The sequence below is a fragment of the Apostichopus japonicus genome, chromosome 1, assembly GCF_037975245.1.
Source record: "Apostichopus japonicus isolate 1M-3 chromosome 1, ASM3797524v1, whole genome shotgun sequence".
NCBI classification, from domain to species: domain Eukaryota; kingdom Metazoa; phylum Echinodermata; class Holothuroidea; order Aspidochirotida; family Stichopodidae; genus Apostichopus; species Apostichopus japonicus.
Window position 1 is genome coordinate 7531827 of NC_092561.1, and position 18174 is coordinate 7550000.

The 18174-nt window shown below is 39.0% G+C and overlaps 4 protein-coding genes across 6 annotated transcripts in view; 3 read left to right on the top strand and 1 right to left on the bottom strand.

Annotated features, from left to right (window-relative positions):
- LOC139966088 (pregnancy zone protein-like) overlaps nt 1–14943 on the top strand; it is a 53306-nt gene extending 38363 nt beyond the window's left edge. For both annotated transcript variants that reach the window (XM_071968789.1, XM_071968797.1), the window contains 10 exons: nt 54–135; nt 2573–2735; nt 3406–3480; nt 9564–9729; nt 10195–10412; nt 10995–11213; nt 11898–12022; nt 13293–13482; nt 14104–14209; nt 14729–14943. In XM_071968789.1, coding sequence (XP_071824890.1) covers nt 54–135; nt 2573–2735; nt 3406–3480; nt 9564–9729; nt 10195–10412; nt 10995–11213; nt 11898–12022; nt 13293–13482; nt 14104–14209; nt 14729–14772 — 1388 coding nt within the window. In that variant the 3' untranslated portion in view covers nt 14773–14943. The remainder of the gene's footprint in view (nt 1–53; nt 136–2572; nt 2736–3405; nt 3481–9563; nt 9730–10194; nt 10413–10994; nt 11214–11897; nt 12023–13292; nt 13483–14103; nt 14210–14728) is intronic.
- LOC139966102 (uncharacterized) lies at nt 3510–6737 on the top strand. 2 transcript variants are annotated; one of them, XM_071968812.1, is made up of 5 exons: nt 3510–4363; nt 4491–4760; nt 4894–5135; nt 5254–5615; nt 5731–6732. In XM_071968812.1, exons 2-5 carry the CDS (start codon nt 4682–4684, stop codon nt 6398–6400), a joined length of 1353 nt encoding a protein of 450 aa, XP_071824913.1. In that variant the 5' UTR covers nt 3510–4363; nt 4491–4681; the 3' UTR covers nt 6401–6732. The 2 variants fall into 2 exon arrangements, with proteins under 2 accessions (XP_071824913.1, XP_071824906.1); XM_071968805.1 differs by lacking the exon at nt 3510–4363 and having other exon boundaries at nt 4439–4760; nt 5731–6737.
- On the bottom strand, nt 6834–9482 carry LOC139966171 (uncharacterized). Its single transcript, XM_071968937.1, has 2 exons — nt 8152–9482; nt 6834–8058 (listed from the first exon to the last, which is right to left on the bottom strand). The coding sequence occupies exons 1-2, from the start codon at nt 8236–8238 to the stop codon at nt 6847–6849; spliced, it is 1299 nt and encodes a 432-aa protein (XP_071825038.1). The 5' UTR covers nt 8239–9482; the 3' UTR covers nt 6834–6846.
- Nucleotides 14944–15071: 128 nt separating the features above from the next.
- LOC139966220 (uncharacterized) overlaps nt 15072–18174 on the top strand; it is a 36645-nt gene continuing 33542 nt past the window's right edge. Inside the window, exon 1 of the mRNA XM_071969035.1 lies at nt 15072–15271. The gene's annotated coding sequence lies outside the window, so the exon portion shown is untranslated. The remainder of the gene's footprint in view (nt 15272–18174) is intronic.

Genomic DNA, 18174 nt, shown 5'->3' on the forward strand with positions numbered 1-18174 from the left:
TGCATAAAGTAGGTTTAGCTGATAGAATGTTACGTATATGTTTTCTTTGACAGGATATGAGAGAGAACTTCAGTACAGGTTGAATGATGGATCCTACAGTGCCTTCGGCCAGAGAGATGGTGAGGGAAGTACATGGTAAGTCATTAGTGTATGGTACGCGAGTCATTAGTGTTTGGTATGTAGGTCATCAGTGTGTGGTACATGAGTCATTAGTGTGTGGTACATGAGTCATCAGTGTGTGGTACGTGACTCATTAGTGTGTGGTACGTGAGTCATTAGTGTGTGGTTCGTGAGTCATTAGTGTGTGGTACGTGAGTCATTAGTGTGTGGTACGTGAGTCATTAGTGTGTGATACGTGAGTCATTAGTGTGTGGTACGTGACTCATTAGTGTGTGGTACATAAGTCATTAGTGTGTGGTACATGAGTCATTCGTGTGTGGTACATGACTCATTAGTGTCTGTTACACGAGTTATTAGCGTGTGGTACGTGAATCATTAGTGTGTGGTACATGAGTCATTAGTGTGTGGTACATGAGTCATTAGTGTATGGTACGTGAGTCATTAGTGTGTGGTACACGAGTCATTAGTGTTTGGTATGTAGGTCATCAGTGTGTGGTACATAAGTCATTAGTATGTGGTACATAGGTCATTACTGTATGGTACGTGAGTCATTAGTTTGTGTTACGTGAGTCATTAGTGTGTGGTTCATGAGTCATTAGTGTGTGGTCCGTGAGTCATTAGTGTGTGGTATGTAAGTCATAAGTGTGTGGTACATAAGTCATTAGTATGTGGTACATAGGTCATTACTGTATGGTACGTGAGTCATTAGTTTGTGGTACGTGAGTCATTAGTGTGTGGTACGTTAGTCATTACTGTTGGGTACGTGAGTAATTAGTGTTTGGTACGTGAGTCATTAGTGAGTGGTACGTGAGTCATTAGTGAGTGGTATGTGAGTCATTAGTTTGTGGTACGTGAGTGATTAGTGTCTGGTATGTGAGTCATCAGTGTCTGGTACGTGAGTCATTAGTGTGTGGTATGTAAGTCATAAGTGTGTGGTACATGAGTCATTAGTGTGTGGTACGTGAGTCATTAGTGTTTGGTAAGTGAGTCATTATTGTTTGGTACGTGAGTCATTAGTGTGTGGTACGTGAGTCATTAGTTTATGGTATGTGAGTCATTAGTTTGTGGTACGTGAGTCATTACTGTGTGGTAAGTGAGTCATTAGTTTATGGTACGTGAGTCATTAGTTTATGGTACGTGAGTAATTAGTGTGTGGTATGTGAGTCATTAGTGTGTGGTATGTGAGTCATTAGTGTCTGGTACGTGAGTCATTAGTGTCTGGTACGTGAGTAATTATTGTGTGGTATGTGAGTCATTAGTGTGTGGTACGTGAGTCATTAGTGTCTGATACGTGAGTCATTACTGTGTGGTCCGTGAGTCATTAGTGTGTTAAGTGAGTCATTAATGTGTGGTACTGTACGTGAGTCATTAGTGTTTGGTAAGTGAGTCATTATTGTTTGGTACGTGAGTCATTAGTGTGTGGTACGTGAGTCATTAGTTTGTGGTACGTGAGTCATTACTGTGTGGTATGTGAGTCATTAGTTTATGGTACGTGAGTCATTAGTGTGTGGTACGTGAGTCATTAGTGTGTTAAGTGAGTCATTAATGTGTGGTACTGTACGTGAGTCATTAGTGTGTGGTCAGTAAATCATAAGTCAGTGATACATAAGTCATTAGAATGTGGTATGTAAGTCATTAGTGTGTGTTGTACATAACTTATTAGTGTGTGAAACGTAAGTCATTAGTTTGTGGTCCGTAACGCATTTGTGTCTAATACATAAGTCATTAGTGTGTGTTGTACGTAAGTCAAACTTCATTCAGTAAGTGTGTGAAACGTAAGTCATTCGTGTGTGGATTCAAATGAAATAACACCCTGGTATGTCCTATATAACATGCTACAAAGTATGTATTCAAATTTCAGACTGTTTTTATGTTTCATTGTGATTATCTTCAGGCATAATCAGGATAACCTTAAACATTGATAAAAACATATATTGCAAAGTTTTTCCTAATCATTGGTTTCTTGTTCCTCTGTCAGAAGCTTTCAAGTGTATACTCGCAAAGAGGGTCACATGAGAGGATTAACATTTCTACAATACAGGGGGAGAGGGGGGTAGATGGTGGGTTGTGCAAAAGGGGGCAGTTTAACAGGCCTGACAGTGAATTGAGATTAAGGTGTGTGTGCAGGTAGGCTGTATTCACTTTAAATCGATGCAAAGAGTTCAAGCTGTGTATTACATCAATTAACTTAGTTGAATAATATGGCAGTCAACTCCAAGAGAACTATACTGTGAAATGAATTTTGTCTGTCTGTTAATTAAGATTAGATTAAGAGTAAGTACTGTGTGTTACAAAGCAAAGTTCAGGGTATATGTTACTATACATAAAGCTGCGGCTAGTTTTGGTGCATTATAAATCCAGACATATTTCACAATGAATGTAAATCTTCAATTTAAATTTAAGCAATGAATGGTATAATATATGTTTGCTACCTCCCTTCTGTTTCGATTAGGTTGACAGCTTTTGTTCTTAAGTCGTTTGCAATGGCCTCAGAATTCATAGAGATTGACAGCAGAGATTTGGAAGTAACGAGGGATTGGTTGGTTAACAACGCACTAGATGATGATACTGGATGCTTCATTCCACGAGGGAGAATCATACGCAAATCTATGCAGGTGTGTAAAACGATGCTGGTCAAGCATGATGGCCTTATAGTCATCTCATTTCGTTTTGTCAAGGTCCCTACGATCACATTATTATCTGTAGATGAGGTGCATTCTTTTCCTCAAGTATTTTTATCCCTTTTGCAAAGAATGAGCCAATGAGACTTTTATTTGTCAACAAGTCCAAATGGATGCAAGCTTACAAGTTCACCCTATCGCCATATTGATAAACACCTCTGACAATAAGGTTCAAATATTGCTTGCATCATTTAGGACATTTCATGTCAAAGGGTCAATGTTTTGTAGATGTATTGCCATACTGACACTCAGGGATGAAATTACAAGTTTGAACTGATTTGTTTGTTTTGCTTTTACAAAGTGAGTGTAAACAATGTTCCGAAAGGGAGCGAAGCTAATATTCGTACATATGCAGCATCTGGACCTTTTTTTTGTGCGTGTGTGGAATAGGACGTCTTTGTCAAAAACCATCTATATTAAGGAAAATTAGTGATGCGAATACGAATAATGCAGTAACAAAAAATATGAAACTGTTGGGGCAACTGCTTCATTAAGATTCATAACAGCTAGAAGTTGAAGTTGAAATTTAGCTGCGCGGGCAAATATAATTTCCCTACAAGAAGTTTAATGATGTGTTTTCTCTTAATTATGCTTCTTCTCACAGGGTGGTCACTCCAATGGTGTAACCCTAACTGCCTATACCACTATTGCACTGATTGAAGCTGGGGAACCAGCAACAGTGAGTTACATTTAAGTGCTGTACTTCACTTTGGTTGTATTTTACATAGATTTTGGTAATCAATTTTCACATGCTTCTGTTATATCCTGTAATATATCTAGAGGGACTGGTTGAGTAGGTGTGCTTTATGCAGGCGTCACACTGTCGCGAAATTGACACCAGATGGCCACACGAATATGGAATTTTGAATTTCGCGCGAAGATGGCCCCGAACTTGGTCAACAGCCAAACAACAGCCGAAGCAAGTACGATGCCTACAGAAGGTCACACGATGGCACCCGGACCACACACGAAGGCAATACGAAGATGTACATTTTTATTAAATTGTTCACCCGCAGGAGACACGAAGGCAACACGAGGGCTACACGATGGCTACACGACGTCGTATTGAGAGTACGATGCGTTCGAAGTAGGTCAAGAAGGCGTCACGTGACCTGATGGTATTCCAGATGGTATAAACCTTCAGCCGACCGTGGGAAATTCAATTGCTGATCGGAGACTATTGGGAGCAGAACACTCATTTATTTCAAATTTAATTAAAAATTACCATGCCGCCCAAGGCAGGGAAAAGCAGGGGGAAGAAACTGGCTGGTAAATACAGAAATCAGAAGAGAAAAGCAGAGGAAAATGAGGATTTAGAGGTCCAAGAAGACAGCACTGAGTCTCCAACCAGAGAGAGAAGGGGAGAAAATCCAAGAAAGATGTCAGCTCTTTTCCAAGTAAAACTCCAGAGCGGTCCCCAGAGGGTTCAAAGTCTCCTCAGCGGTCTGAAAGGTCTCCTCAGCAGTCTGAAAGGTCTCCTCAGCAGTCCCAAGAGTCCCGGTATCATTCACCTTCTCCCCATCCTCCTCGTAACAGACAGCCCGAATCCTTGGATGATGAAGGTAAATATTTATAACTTATTTTTGGTATACATTGGGAGCAAGGGGGGTTATTGATTTTTTTTTATATATTCCCAGACTTTGTTGTTCTGAATGTACTTAATATGTTTTCCATTTGGTATCTTATCAGTTGAGTCAGCTTCCCCCGCCCTCCCTGCAGATAAGTCCAAGTCCAAGCCTAAAGTGGGCAAGGGCAAGGGCGAAAAAGGGAAAGGCAAGGCCCAAAATGAGAACCCACCCCCTGGTGCACCATACAGCTTCACAGAGGCGAATGAGGAGGTAATCGCTCGCTGGGTAGAGAGTAAGAAGCTACTGTATGACATGAAGGACAAACAGTACAAAGACAAGGCATTGAGGAGGCAACTATGGGAGGGAAAGGCTGCGGAGTACGGGGTGGATTGTAAGTATAAACAAAAATTACATTCGCTCACTTTGAAATATTTGAAATCCATTTAAGATACTTGACATGCATTGCTGTCACTGAACATTTCAATGATTGCACTAATCATTTGTTTTGATTTCTGTCATTGCAGATGATTCAATTCAGAAATGGTACCGCACACAGAGGACTCGATTCTCGAAGCTGCGGGAGGGCCAACCCAAGAATAAATCCCAGAAGAGGTCCGGTGATGGTTTGTCGAGTGGTGAGGAGGAAGACCCTATCCTTACTGAGGAGGCCAGTGAGAATGACAGTGACCGTGACAAGTTCATCCGCCGGGTCTTTGGGTTCCTGAAGCCACACATCAGACGACACAAAAAGGATACACCAGCTAGTGTGAGTATATCATTGGAATTAAATTCAAACTGAACTTTGTTGTAAATTTTCAATTTCCAAACTTTGTGTTTCCAAATATAACTTTCAAATGTCCTTATGTTTTTTTTTGTCTTTGCAGTTTAAGGACAAGTTGGCCCTGGCTGAGACGGGTGAGCTGGCTGGGAGTGACGACAGTACCATGGCAGACAGTCTTGCAGACGAACCCAGGGAGCCCACCAAGAAGTACACTGGTTACCCTACACCCAGACCTCCTTCCAGGACCAGAACAGCTTCTGAGGACCGACCCGAGTCTCCTACCATGGAGATGAGAGTTAGCGGAGCATCCCGTGATCTCCAAGATAGGTTGGTTCAGTTCATCACTCGTGAGCAGCAAGTCAACACGGCCACTCCTTTCTGCAAGTACCTGGAAACCATACTGGATCGTCTGCATGATGTCTGCCTGGAACCTGCGTATGAGGATATCACCACAGTTTTTAACCAGTAAGTTTATAAATTGCAAACATTTGAAATTCATATATTTGATGCCACACATATTATTGCATGCACATTTTGAGCTTGTATTAATCCTATACTGTTTATTTTTTTTTTCTTCCAGTTACCGGAAGGTGTCCAGACAGTTCAGGATGAGGGAAGCGGCTGGCGACCAGATCAGTCCCTTAGAAGAGGTCCCATCAGCATTCCAGTCACAGCAACCGCAGCAGCAGATGCCAGGTGCTGTGATTCCAGTCTGCACATCTGTCACCTACTCAAGAGTCGACCAACTTCAACAGGAGAGTTCCCTCCCCATCGGTACTTACTACTCCGCCAGCAGAGCTACCTCTTCACCGTCAGCAGAGTTCCAGCCCGGTCCCAGACAGTGGCCAAGGAACCCACCCACGGCATCAGTGTGGAGATCCAAGGAGCGTGGCTACGTAGAGCAGGCGAACCAGCAGTACAACTTAGAACAGCAACAGCAGCAGTACCAAACCCTCCAACCAGTTAACACTTCTACTCAGGGCTACGAACCTTCTCCTCGCCAGGCTGCATTCGTCCAACTTCCTTTTCAGCCTCCTCAGCAGAAAATCAGAGGTCCTTGGCAGGTAACACCCCAGCAGCCAGTCCAGAGTCCTCCTCCGCCTCCTCTACCAGTTCAGCAGTCCCAAAACAATGTTACCCAGGACAGCCTCCGCCAATATCTAAACCCAGACGACAGTGAAAATATCAACAAAGACATCAAACTCTCGGTTTTAGTGCCACATGACGACACTTATGACAAAAGCCAGTAACCAGAAATTCAGAGACAGTTCCAGATAAATAATCAAAGATAGTTCCAGCAATATAATCAGAGACAGTTCCAGAAAAAATTCCCCAAAAATCACTCAGAAACTTGAGATTGTATATAATAAAAAATTGTCACTGATATTTTCAGAATTTGTTCTTTTTTTGGTCCTTTATCCTTACTTTATTAGTTATTTTAATTTCTATGTTTAAAGTAGTATGGGACTTTAAATTCTGGAAACTTGAGGTTTTTATACCATCTAAATGTTTGGCGTTCATTTTATTAATCAGTAAAAAAAAAAGAACAAGTGGTTTCAATCAAACTTTCAACAAAATTTATTACTCCATAAACATTGCGCTTTAAGTTACAATGCAATATGTGAATATAATCTGTTCATCGTCACAATGTTAGTGTCTCTGTATTCATTTTACTGTCACTGCTTTGTTGGAATAATTACAGGATCATCTTGTCCTGCCATGGCACCGAACCAGCCTTTGAGGTAAAGTAGTGGCCGAGGTATCTTCTAATTTGCCTCCCCTCCTGGGTTTCAGTGTTCCTTGCCCTCTCATGGTAAACATCCAGGAGAACTTTGTCATTTCTCCATGCCCCTGGGATAACATTCTGGTTCTGGTCCTCCAAGTCCATCAGGTTGTTGTGGGTGGCTGGATATCTCAGTCTGATGAGATTATGAAGGATCACACAAGTTGTGATGATTTTTCTGCATGTCTCTGGCCTCTGGTTCATGGTCCTCAGCAAAACTCGGAACTTGTGTGCCAGAATACCAAAGGCATTCTCAACTACACGCCTGGCTCTGGAGAGCCTGTAGTTAAATATTCTCTCATTGTGCTCCATGTTTCTGATGGAAAACGGGTTCATCAGGCGCTTGTTGATACCAAAAGCATTGTCCCCTACTATGTAGTATGGGACAGGAACGTCATCACCAGGTAGAGACTTCTCTTTAGGGAGATTGAATATGTTGTTCGGACTCTCCAGGCCTTCCTTCAGTTCTGACCCATTGTATATACTGGCATCGTTGCTGGAACCATCAGAGCCGACATCAATCCAGAGAAACTTGTAGTCTGCGTCGACCAGGGCCATGAGGACAATGGAGAAGAAGCCCTTGTAGTTTCTGTACACAGAGCCAGTATTCCAAGGACAGGTGACCGCCACATGCTTGCCATCCAGAGCACCACAGCAGTGTGGAAATTGCCATCTCTTCTCAAACTGCTCGACAAGGGCTGTCCACTCTTCAGTTTTAGTAGGACACTGGATCACCTCAGCAGCAAACTCGGCTTTGATGGCATCGCAAACTTCATTAATGACGAGGGAGATGGTATTTGGAGCAACTCTATAATTGTAGGACAGGCTTGGATAATTATCACTGCAGGCCAGGTGTCGTAGAGTGATTGACAGTTTGAGACCAGGAGGAAGGGACTTTCTGTACCATGTGTCCTTCTTCTCTATTCTGCCTTCTACCCTTCGCAAGACCTCATCGTAGAGGCCTCTGGGAAGTCTTGTGTAGTTGTAGAAGGCCTTCTCATCTTCTGTCTTCAGCTCATTTAGTAGAGTGCTATAGTGGCCATAGCGTTCTCTTCTTTTGTCAGATAGCCATTTCCTGACCCATATAGACCTCGGTTTCCTCCTTCGCCGCTGGTTGTTCCTGCCCTGGAAAATAAAAAGCAAAACAAGATAAGTACATTGTCGAATGCTAGAAAGACAAATAGCAAGAATGACAAAGTGAAATAAGACAATGTTTACCTGTAAAAGTTTCTCATCCTGTTCTTGGAGGTGCCTCAAAAGAAGCAATGCTGCCGCCTTCTTTTTCCTGGTTGTCTCATCACCCATTCTGCAGGAACTGAATTGTGATAGCGATTATAGCTTTGTGAGTTTACAAGCGCCTTCTGTTGAGTTGCTCAGGACTGACTGAGGAAGATGCTCTGGGGCTGGCCTTTATATGTCCACGTTAAAGTGACCCCTGGGAAACGCTTGAGGTTCTCAAATTCGGCTGTCTTCGCCGACACCGTGGTCCCATCTCGATGTCATCGTACTATAATACGATGGTTACTCGACGGCATTGCGAGGGCTTCACGTAGTCGTGTTGCCTTCCTAGGACAATCGGACAGCTTCTTGTTTCCTTCGTATCGTCTTCGTGAGGCGAAAATGCCCGATGGCAACGATGATCACACGAAGTAAAAACGAAGATGACACGATTTGACAAGATGCCATCACGATGGCCTTACGATGGGCAAAATGGACACACGAATTCAACACGAAAATGAACCTTCGCAAGGTCTTCGGGCAATTTTTTGGCATGCCAAAGATTTTGCCACCACTCACGAAGTTGCTGCCGGAGCCTGAAAAACTCCACCGGCGGTCATACGATGGCTTAAGACGCCCTCACGAATGGCCCGATGTTTTTACGATCAGAGCCGAATTTGAACATTTTCTTTATCGTGTGTCCATCTGATGTCAACTTCGGGACAGTGTGACGCCAGCATTAAGGTTTTCCTTCTGATTATATACCAATCTGTTTATTGGCTCTCTTTATGTATCATAACTCGACTATCCTGACCAATTTTGAAACCTTCATTTTTTGGCCAATTTAAGTATTTTGTAAGGCTTTATATATAGCCTTATGTTTTTTTTCAAATTTTGGGCAAGAATCCTGAATGTTTTTAATTCTATACCAAGCTTATTATGAGCTCTCAGTATAAGGAAAATCAACATTCCGAATGAAGTTTGAAAACTTTCAATGTTTAAAGCCAAAATTAATTATTTTGTAAGGTTTATACCCTTGATAATTTTTTAAAATGTTGGGCTTAAATACTGATTTGGTTTTAATTGTGCTCAAAATCATGTGTGGTTCCAGGGTGCTATTTCTAATTCTATACCAAACATTTTGTGAGCTCTTGGTAGAGAAAATCATTATTCCGAATGAAAGTTCGAAAAGCTTCATTTTTGGGCCAAGAATTGAATTCTTTACGAGGATTCCAAATGTTTCCCAAATCCCTTTAATCCATGTATATAAAAACCATTATAACAATTTCTTAAACTTTTTAAATTGAATAATCATCTTCATTTTGATGCACTGCTACTTAATATCTCAGCATTGGACAAATGCATGATATACAATGGCTGGTTCATTGAAATATGAAAAATTTGCCTTTCAGAGTACAGTCATGTTCCGAGCAGGTTATTGTTTATTCCGGGCTCTTGATGACGGGATAGACGATACCTACACACTTGCCCTTGTTACATATGCTCTAGCAAAGGTGAATATAAACCCCATCTACAGATCAGGCTTGACCAAGTTACAGGAAATAGCTGTCACAGGAGGTAAGATGATAAGATGGTAATTCAGGTCAACTTTTCACTCTTCATTCGTGCTTTTCTCTCAGAAATGTTGTTTTTCTAGTAAATCTCCAAAAGTTTGACTCATGTAAAAATTTGATATTTTCATCTTTAATAACAGCAATATAATATGATATCAACCATTTACCAGCAGTAACATTTCTTTCCTTTTGTTTGTGATCAAATGAACTTGTGCATAGCTAGCTCTTGATAAATAATCAAATATTCATTGAATACTTTGATGTGCCATATTATATTATTGTTGCCATAGAGACGATGAAGAAAGCAACCTTTTTTTTTAATTTGTGCAACCATCAGTGCAATTGTGCAGTCATCACTTTCACATTTTTATATTTTCTCCAAAAACATGTTTTCCAAATATGATATGAAAATGTTTTATGAAAATATGTTTTCACTTTTTTTTAAAATATTTTTTCTTTTACGATCCAGATGGCACGTTACACTGGACCCGGGATGATGCCCCTCCCTGTGAGGGGGAAGCAGGCAGCTGCAAAGCTGATCCAGCAGAAATAGAAATGACCTCATATGTATTGCTAATCTATCTGAAGGCTATCCAAGATGACCCACAGTTCCTTCTGGATGCACAACTAATTGTAGAATGGCTTAACGAGCAGCGGAACAGTCATGGAGGGTTCACTTCCACGCAGGTTAGTCTAATAGCTTTACAGTCTGTTTTTGTTTTGTTTTTATTGTTGTTATTGGTCTAATACACTTCTAATTCATTGGTTGATCAGATAGTTCAATACAAGAATGGCTTAAAACTCGAGTTCTGTGTCGTGCAGGTGAATGACACACTGTCTTTTTGAAAGTATATTCTGTTAGACAAGTTTAAGTATCGCTCAGAACACAAATTTCCTTACATAATTAACTGATGCCAGTGGTTACATGTTCCCTCTCTGTGTTGTCCTAATGTTTTATCGGTATAAATCAACGTTCATAAGATTTAATTTAAAGAAGAAACTTCACATGCATGAAGTAGTCCACTGCCCCGATGCTATAACCATTATATCAGTATAGCTTTTTGTTTTGATTAGAACAAGGATTTCCTTTATTAAATGATGCCAGTCGTCACATGTTCCCTTTCTTAGTTGTCCTAATGCTTTATCGGAATAAATCCACATTCATAAGATTTAATTTAAAGAAGAAACTTCGCATGTATGAATTATAGTGCAATGCTCTATTGCCATTATGTCACTAGTTTCATAGCATTTTTTTTTTGGTTCCCACAGGACACAGTCATCGGGCTTGAGGCTCTGGCTTCCTACGCCGAACTTCACAGCGACGACAAATCAGTCGTTGTAGATATTTCCACGACTGAAGGCGACTTGCAGCATGAACATTGCGAGGTTACAAACGAAAATGATCTGGTCATGGAAGAATTTGACATACGACAGTGTCCTAATACATTGCGTGTATTTGGTGAAGGCGAAGGATGTGTCTTATTCCAGGTAACGCAGCTCGACATTATTATTCTATGTGTCGCAGTTTATGCCTGGAGTTTTCAAACTTCATTAAATAAGCTGAATTTAACTTATGTATATATATAGAAAACACAGAAACTTTCTTTGCAAGTTCCTGCTAAATGTGTGAGAAACACTTTATAATAATCATTAAAAAAATTCATAATACAGCACAAATTAACAGTGAAAAATCGGACACCGCTTGATTCTAAATATAACACAATAAGAATACATGTGGGTGATGCTCTTCAGTTAAAGAGCGTAAGACTTTCCTTTAGAATTATTTTGTAGTTGTTTTCAACCCATTATAAAGTTTTGTACCACAAACTTTATTAAACCTAAAAAAGAAAATTGAAAAGTAACTTATTATATATAGTATATATGTTGTCAGAGCGTATTGCACCAACTGAGGGCTGATAGCTCAGAGCGTATTGCACCAACTGAGGGCTGATTAGCTCTGTTGTTTTAAAACTTGAGATCACTGCAGGTACTAATCCTAGGCTGTTCTTGGCCAATCTGGTTTCAGTTTCTGTCTTAATCATTTAATTAATTAATGATTAATTATGTTTGCTGCTAAGTTGCTAACGATGTGTACGTATATGCTATGTGGCAAAAAATTGAGTGAAATTGCATTTCATTTTGAAATATGTACGTTTAATTTATTTTCATCAGGCTGTGATGCAGTATAACTTGCCAGTTTTGCGAATTGTCAGTCAGTATTTTGATGTCCAGGTTGAAGCTAGAGATCACACTCCCCGGCAGGACTGTAGTAGAGTTCATCTGGACATAACAGTATCGTGAGTATATACAATCATTGCTCAACATTTATTTAATTTTAATGCAGTGTAGTTCCGATATAGCGTTGACTTATTGGAGGTTAGAATGTGCTAGTTGCATGTTTTGAAATGGAAAAGCCTCGATTTGCAAGCATAGCAGATTAAAAATATGATCATTTCCGGCCATCTGTGGCATAAATTTAAAGCAAAACAGCTTTTGATGCTAAATTTAGCACACTTCCACAGACAATCCAGTGAGCAGGAAATCAAAATAAAGCAATGGTATAGCAAACCTAGTTTTTCTCCCACAGGTTATGTTGGGGTTGTGTGCTATAATAGATTGAATTGGACCAGCAAATGTTCATCATATCTGGTGAAAATTTCGCCCTCATTTCTTGCTTATCAAAACAATGACGACTATGCCAAAAAAAAATCAGAATTTGAGCCTTGGTGCAAGGATAAGTACCTTGGTGAACTTCAATCCCTGGTGCAAGGATAATCACCTTGGTGAACTTCAATCCCTGGTGCAAGGATAATCACCTTGGTGAACTTCAATTCCTGGTGCAAGGATAAGTACCTTGGTAAACTTCAATCCCTGGTGCAAGGATTAATACCTTGGTGAACTTCAATCCCTGGTGCAAGGATAATCACCTTGGTGAACTTCAATTCCTGGTGCAAGGATTAATACCTTGGTGAACTTCAATTCCTGGTGCAAGGATTATCGCCTTGGTGAACTTCAATCCCTGGTGCAAGGATAAGTACCTTGGTGAACTTCAATCCCTGGTGCAAGGATAAGTACCTTGGTAAACTTCAATCCCTGGTGCAAGGATTAATACCTTGGTGAACTTCAATTCCTGGTGCAAGGATAATTACCTTGGTGAACTTAAATCCCTGGTGCAAGGATAAGTACCTTGGTGCAAGGATAATTACCTTGTTGAACTTCAATCCCTGGTGCAAGGATAAGTACCTTGGTGAACTTCAATCCCTGGTGCAAGGATAAATTTCAACAATGATGAAAGGTTTACACTAAAGAGAGGTTTGAGCAATGCATTTCATTGAATATAAGCCTTGCTGTTAAATTCAATGATCTTGAAAATTAGGAAAATGACAGCAAGTTCACAGAAAAGAAGATAAGTGCTCTGAAACTGAATTGCTTGCATGGAATTCAAACCAGGCTGAAAGAATAACAATCTTAAATTTGTTTCAAGAATATGAAGGTGTACGATGTATAGGCTTGTTCCATATTTGTGCTTTCAACTTTGGATTTTACCTTTCTATTCTCCTCCTTCAGATATTTAGACGAACAAAACGAGTTTACCAATATGGCCGTAGTCGACGTAAAGATGGTATCAGGTTATTCCGTGGATACAAATGAGTTGGATAGATACATTGATTATTTATACTCAACTGGACAAGACATTGGCTTGATGAGATACGATCACTTTGAGGAGAGCAAACCTTTCTCGTTGTACTTCAATCAAGTAAGATTCAATAACTGTATTTACTCGTTATTTCTATTTTGTGGCATATTTATATGTCCAAGTGCTGTTGTTTTGTAGTGCAAGGTTTGAAGATTATTTAGGACCAAAAAATCATCAATACGGTAACTGAAAACATAAAGCACATCCAATCAGCAGCAGTTTCATGTTTACTGTAGAATAATAGCATGTGTGTAGTTGCTTGCTTGCTGATTCGTTATTAGCTAAATTATGCTAGCTGTGATGGTAATTATATTCAATTGAAATGGAAGATTTGGTTCAACCTAAAAGGCATAGAAAGGAATCATTCCAGTATACATATTTGGGGTATATAAATCTTTTACATGCTTAATTTAAATATGTAATTCCTGTCTGAAATCTCATTATTCAGAATATGTCACTATAGTGAAATACTTGAGTTGTTCACATATAAGCATGATGTTCTGATGCTCAAATCTCAAGGTGGTTAATATGTTAGAAGTGAAACACTTTACCCGTCCACGCTAACGCACTGCTCATAATGCAAGCACTATAGAGGCATTCAACTATTAAACCACCCCTTAAAGCTGTAGAGAGTTAAGTCGATACCTCCTTATTCTCAATTCTATGATTGTTCTCTTGTAGTTTTCACGAGGGTACTCAACCAGTTTTGTTCTGGTGCTGAAGAGGGACATCCACGTGAAGAATACGAGACCAGCTTTCATCAAAGTCTACGACTACTACGAAGGTGGTGAGTGCTACATCAGCGATTATTATGTTTATTTTTTATCTGTATGATGTAATCAATATGGATGCATGATCACATGAGACTGAAGTTACCTGAAAAGTTGCTCACATTAAACCACGTACATAAAATAACAGAATTGGCAGAAAACAAGATAAGAGCAGCATTATATTTGTCTCCAGCTGGTCATAACGAAAAAAATATTGTGATTTATATTATAGTACTACAGATCTATTTTAGTGACTTCCTTGTCATCTCACATTATAGTCATCAATATATGAAGCAAAATCTCTTTACACCTTAAAATATTTTATGTGGCTTCACAATCTAGTATAAAAAAAGTAAAACTTGGCTCAATTAACCACTCACACCAAACTGATTTAATATTCTAGGAACTGTGTGCCTTGGCAATGTGCTATTGGTTCTTAATTCCTATGTTTGTTTAATAGATAGAGTCCGTCATACAGTGAAATCTTTGAGAACTAATTTGCCCAGTAAAACAGCGCCTTCTTTCTTTTTCCACAGGTGTTGTGACCTACAAGTCCTACCACCCTTGTTCACAAGATTAGACCCAGTCCATCCAAGATCTTGCCTTCACAACTTTGAATTAATCCCAAAGGAAAATCCCTATCAAGCAGCTGCTCATTTTATACTTATTTTTACATCATTTTTTTTGCCATGAACTGTATGTGCAGATATAATCTAATGTTGACCAATAAACTAAGCTGTGTTTTCTGAAATCATGTCTTCCGATTGATGTTTTTTTGCCAAAGCAGTCTAATAATATCCGAGTAGCTGGTTCGGCAAGTCTGTTCCATATCTTTCAGCCCCCAATATCATAGGCTTGGGAGGGGAATATTGTGTATTTCTACATAATACACACGTTAGTTATATGCTGTTGAAATGTTCATCTGAGAGAGGCTGGTGTCCTTACCACACTGTATGGTTGCCTTTGTGATTTTCTTGTCAACAGACTTCCACCATGAGTCTTGATGCTAGCAGTTATCAGGATAGTGAATAATGAATAGGTCTCAGCTTCCCTCTATGCAAGGGCTCTATCATCAGCAGGTATGAGGATAGGGAATAATGAAGTGTTGATATGTTGTCAGTACTGCTAGGTCTCGGCATCCCTCTTTGAGAGGACTGTCATTTTGAATATTGTCCTTTCATTAATGTGGATAATAGGAACATATCTGGCACCCTGTATCCCATCTCCTGGTTCACCAGTACTCCACACCAACCTCCCTCCCACAACCCACCCATCTCCCACCAAACCTAGATCGAATGAGTCTATACACCATACATATTGTCTTCCAAATCCAAGTTACTCAGAGGCGGGGGGGGGGGGGCTGGGAAGGGGCATATGGCATTAAATTGCTTGTTAAAGTTTAAACATGTGGACTTGTTATTTGAGTTTCTAGCATTTGCCAGTGTTCTGTTCATGAAGTAATACTCGAGAAATGTACACAATCCTAACAGCAAAAACCGAGTCCATCATAAACACTGTAAAACCAACCTCAACACAAACAATTTTGTTTCAAGTTTTCACTTGTTTATTGCAATATTTACTTTTGATAAATCGGACAGAACATGTAACAAGAAACAATATAATAAACAAACAAGCAAACAGGTTTTTAATTTAGTACTTTTGTATATGCTACACAAATCAAAAAGTTGTTTTCTTTTTTTTGGTGAAAGTTTAATATAAAATGAAACCAAAATAGATCTAAATATAATTATTACTTTTCCAGGGTTGTTGTCAGGTTTCTATCTATCAACATTCAAAGTCCCTCAACAAGCAAAGTATGAAAAGACATCTCTTCAAAGATTTCATATAAAAATATAGAAGCAGCAGAAATAATAAGGTACTGTGCCAAATCCTCTAGTTGTTAGCCCTAAATGTCCTAAACTAGGCAACTGTTAGTGAACTAATGAATATGTGAAACCAGAGATTAATATTAAGTCTGTAATCTTGACTGAATCCCTGGTTAAATGAAAAGTATTTTTGACATTTTTTTAAAAGTTTATATCAAATTGGGCTTGTCTTACTACATTTTAACTCTTGGCTACAATAGTTTAACATACAAAGGAACACAATACTTGGCCAAAGAAAGAGTTCATTGCAAAATGCCAAGTTCTGTCTTTCTTTTTGTTGTTGTTGAAAGAAGGTAAGAAACAAGAGATTCTACAACTTTCTCTTTTGTTTAACAAGAACAATCTGCAGACTATGATATTAATCTGAATGAATACCATGCATGTTGAATATGCATATTAACATATATACACTTTGCATATGCATGTTGCAAAATTGTGTTTGATAGTTGTTCAACAGAGTTGTGTTATAGTCCTCAATAATTAGAATAACAAAGTTTTTCGGTTGATCGCATTTAACACATGACACCCCCTAACCAAAACAATCCCTGGCTTGTGAGATTATGAGAAACAATTGTACACAAGTTTGACAAACATAGAATATTGTGTGTGATGTCTTCTTTTTGAACCATACTTTGGGGAGCAAGTTGTTTGTATATACGAGAAACGAATCCACATCTTTCTGGTAAGGATTTATCCATCACAGACGAGTACATATTTCTCCTCCTCTTCTCTTGGCTGCTGCTGTTTGTCCAGATATTTCAATACAACTGCCATGCTTTGTTCAGACGGTATCAATTAAGTCAGCGATTTTGATTTGATATAATAAAGACTTGGTGGCCAGATTCCAGTGTGAGAATATCAGGATTAGAATTCACAGAAGATAACAAATATTTGAATGTAATTAGGATCACAAAAATCCTGGGTTAGTCTTCCCCCCTTCCCCACCCCCAACTCTCCTTCGATTTGGAGGATAAGATCATACAAAGTATCACATGTCATACTATGAAATTGAAGAACACCTAGTGACCGGTTTGTTAGACATGAGACTGTTCGCAACTGTTTGTGTTCTGATTACGGTTACCATAACCTTTGTGAATGGCGAGTTGTCATGACCCGAGGAGATGTCTAATTTAACGGTTCAAATTCCCCCTTTGTGATGAAAATATTCATTTTGGAGGTTACCTACATGAAAATTATATCAGATAAGTCTGAAGTTACTATTCACAGTTTAGCTTTCTGTGTTCTACTTTCAGTAGTTCGATGGTCAATATCACTGATGAGAAAACTTGTCCATGATATTTATTACAACTTAAACCTGAACTACAGGTCTAAAAACCCAGACATTTCTAACAATTTTGTATTTCAGTCAGAAACCCATGTAGGATAAAATAAGGAGGTAGTATTATAACCGTAGATTTTTCAAAATATCCACCGATAATAATACTACACACCATCTCTAGTCTGAACAGGTACTAGACTTCTTTCCTTCTTAACTAAACATTTGATCTACCATCATTTCTCAAATAAAAACATGAGTTAAGCTCATCCTGAATAATGAAGGATGCCTCAGTCACAAACTAACATGCATAATAGGGATATACAGACCATACAATGCTTGCAATGAGAAAACACTGGTACTTTCAAATTACATATATAAATTAAAATTATATGACAGACAATTCCAGCAAAATTTAATATGTCATTAAAACTGAAATTTTCATGTTGATGCAAGAGAAATGTATCATTTGTATTTAACCTTCCATTGATTTATATTTAATAAATATGGAGACATCTAACACAACTACTTCCTTCAGCCACATTTCCAGCAATATTTCATCACATTATGCCTTAAGTTAAAACTTGACCAAAATTGTCATGATTAATTCCAAAGTTTACTCTCATCTCTTGTCTAATTCTCACAAAATCATATCTCAAAAGTTTAAAATATTTAAATGCAGCATTTCTTGAATACAGTTCACGTTGACCCTCCATTATTTGGTGGTGCATGGATTTGAGCATTTTGACGATAAATAAATAAAAATTTAAAGCATAAATGTGAAAGTTTAATCATAAATCTTCATGGAACATCACAACGT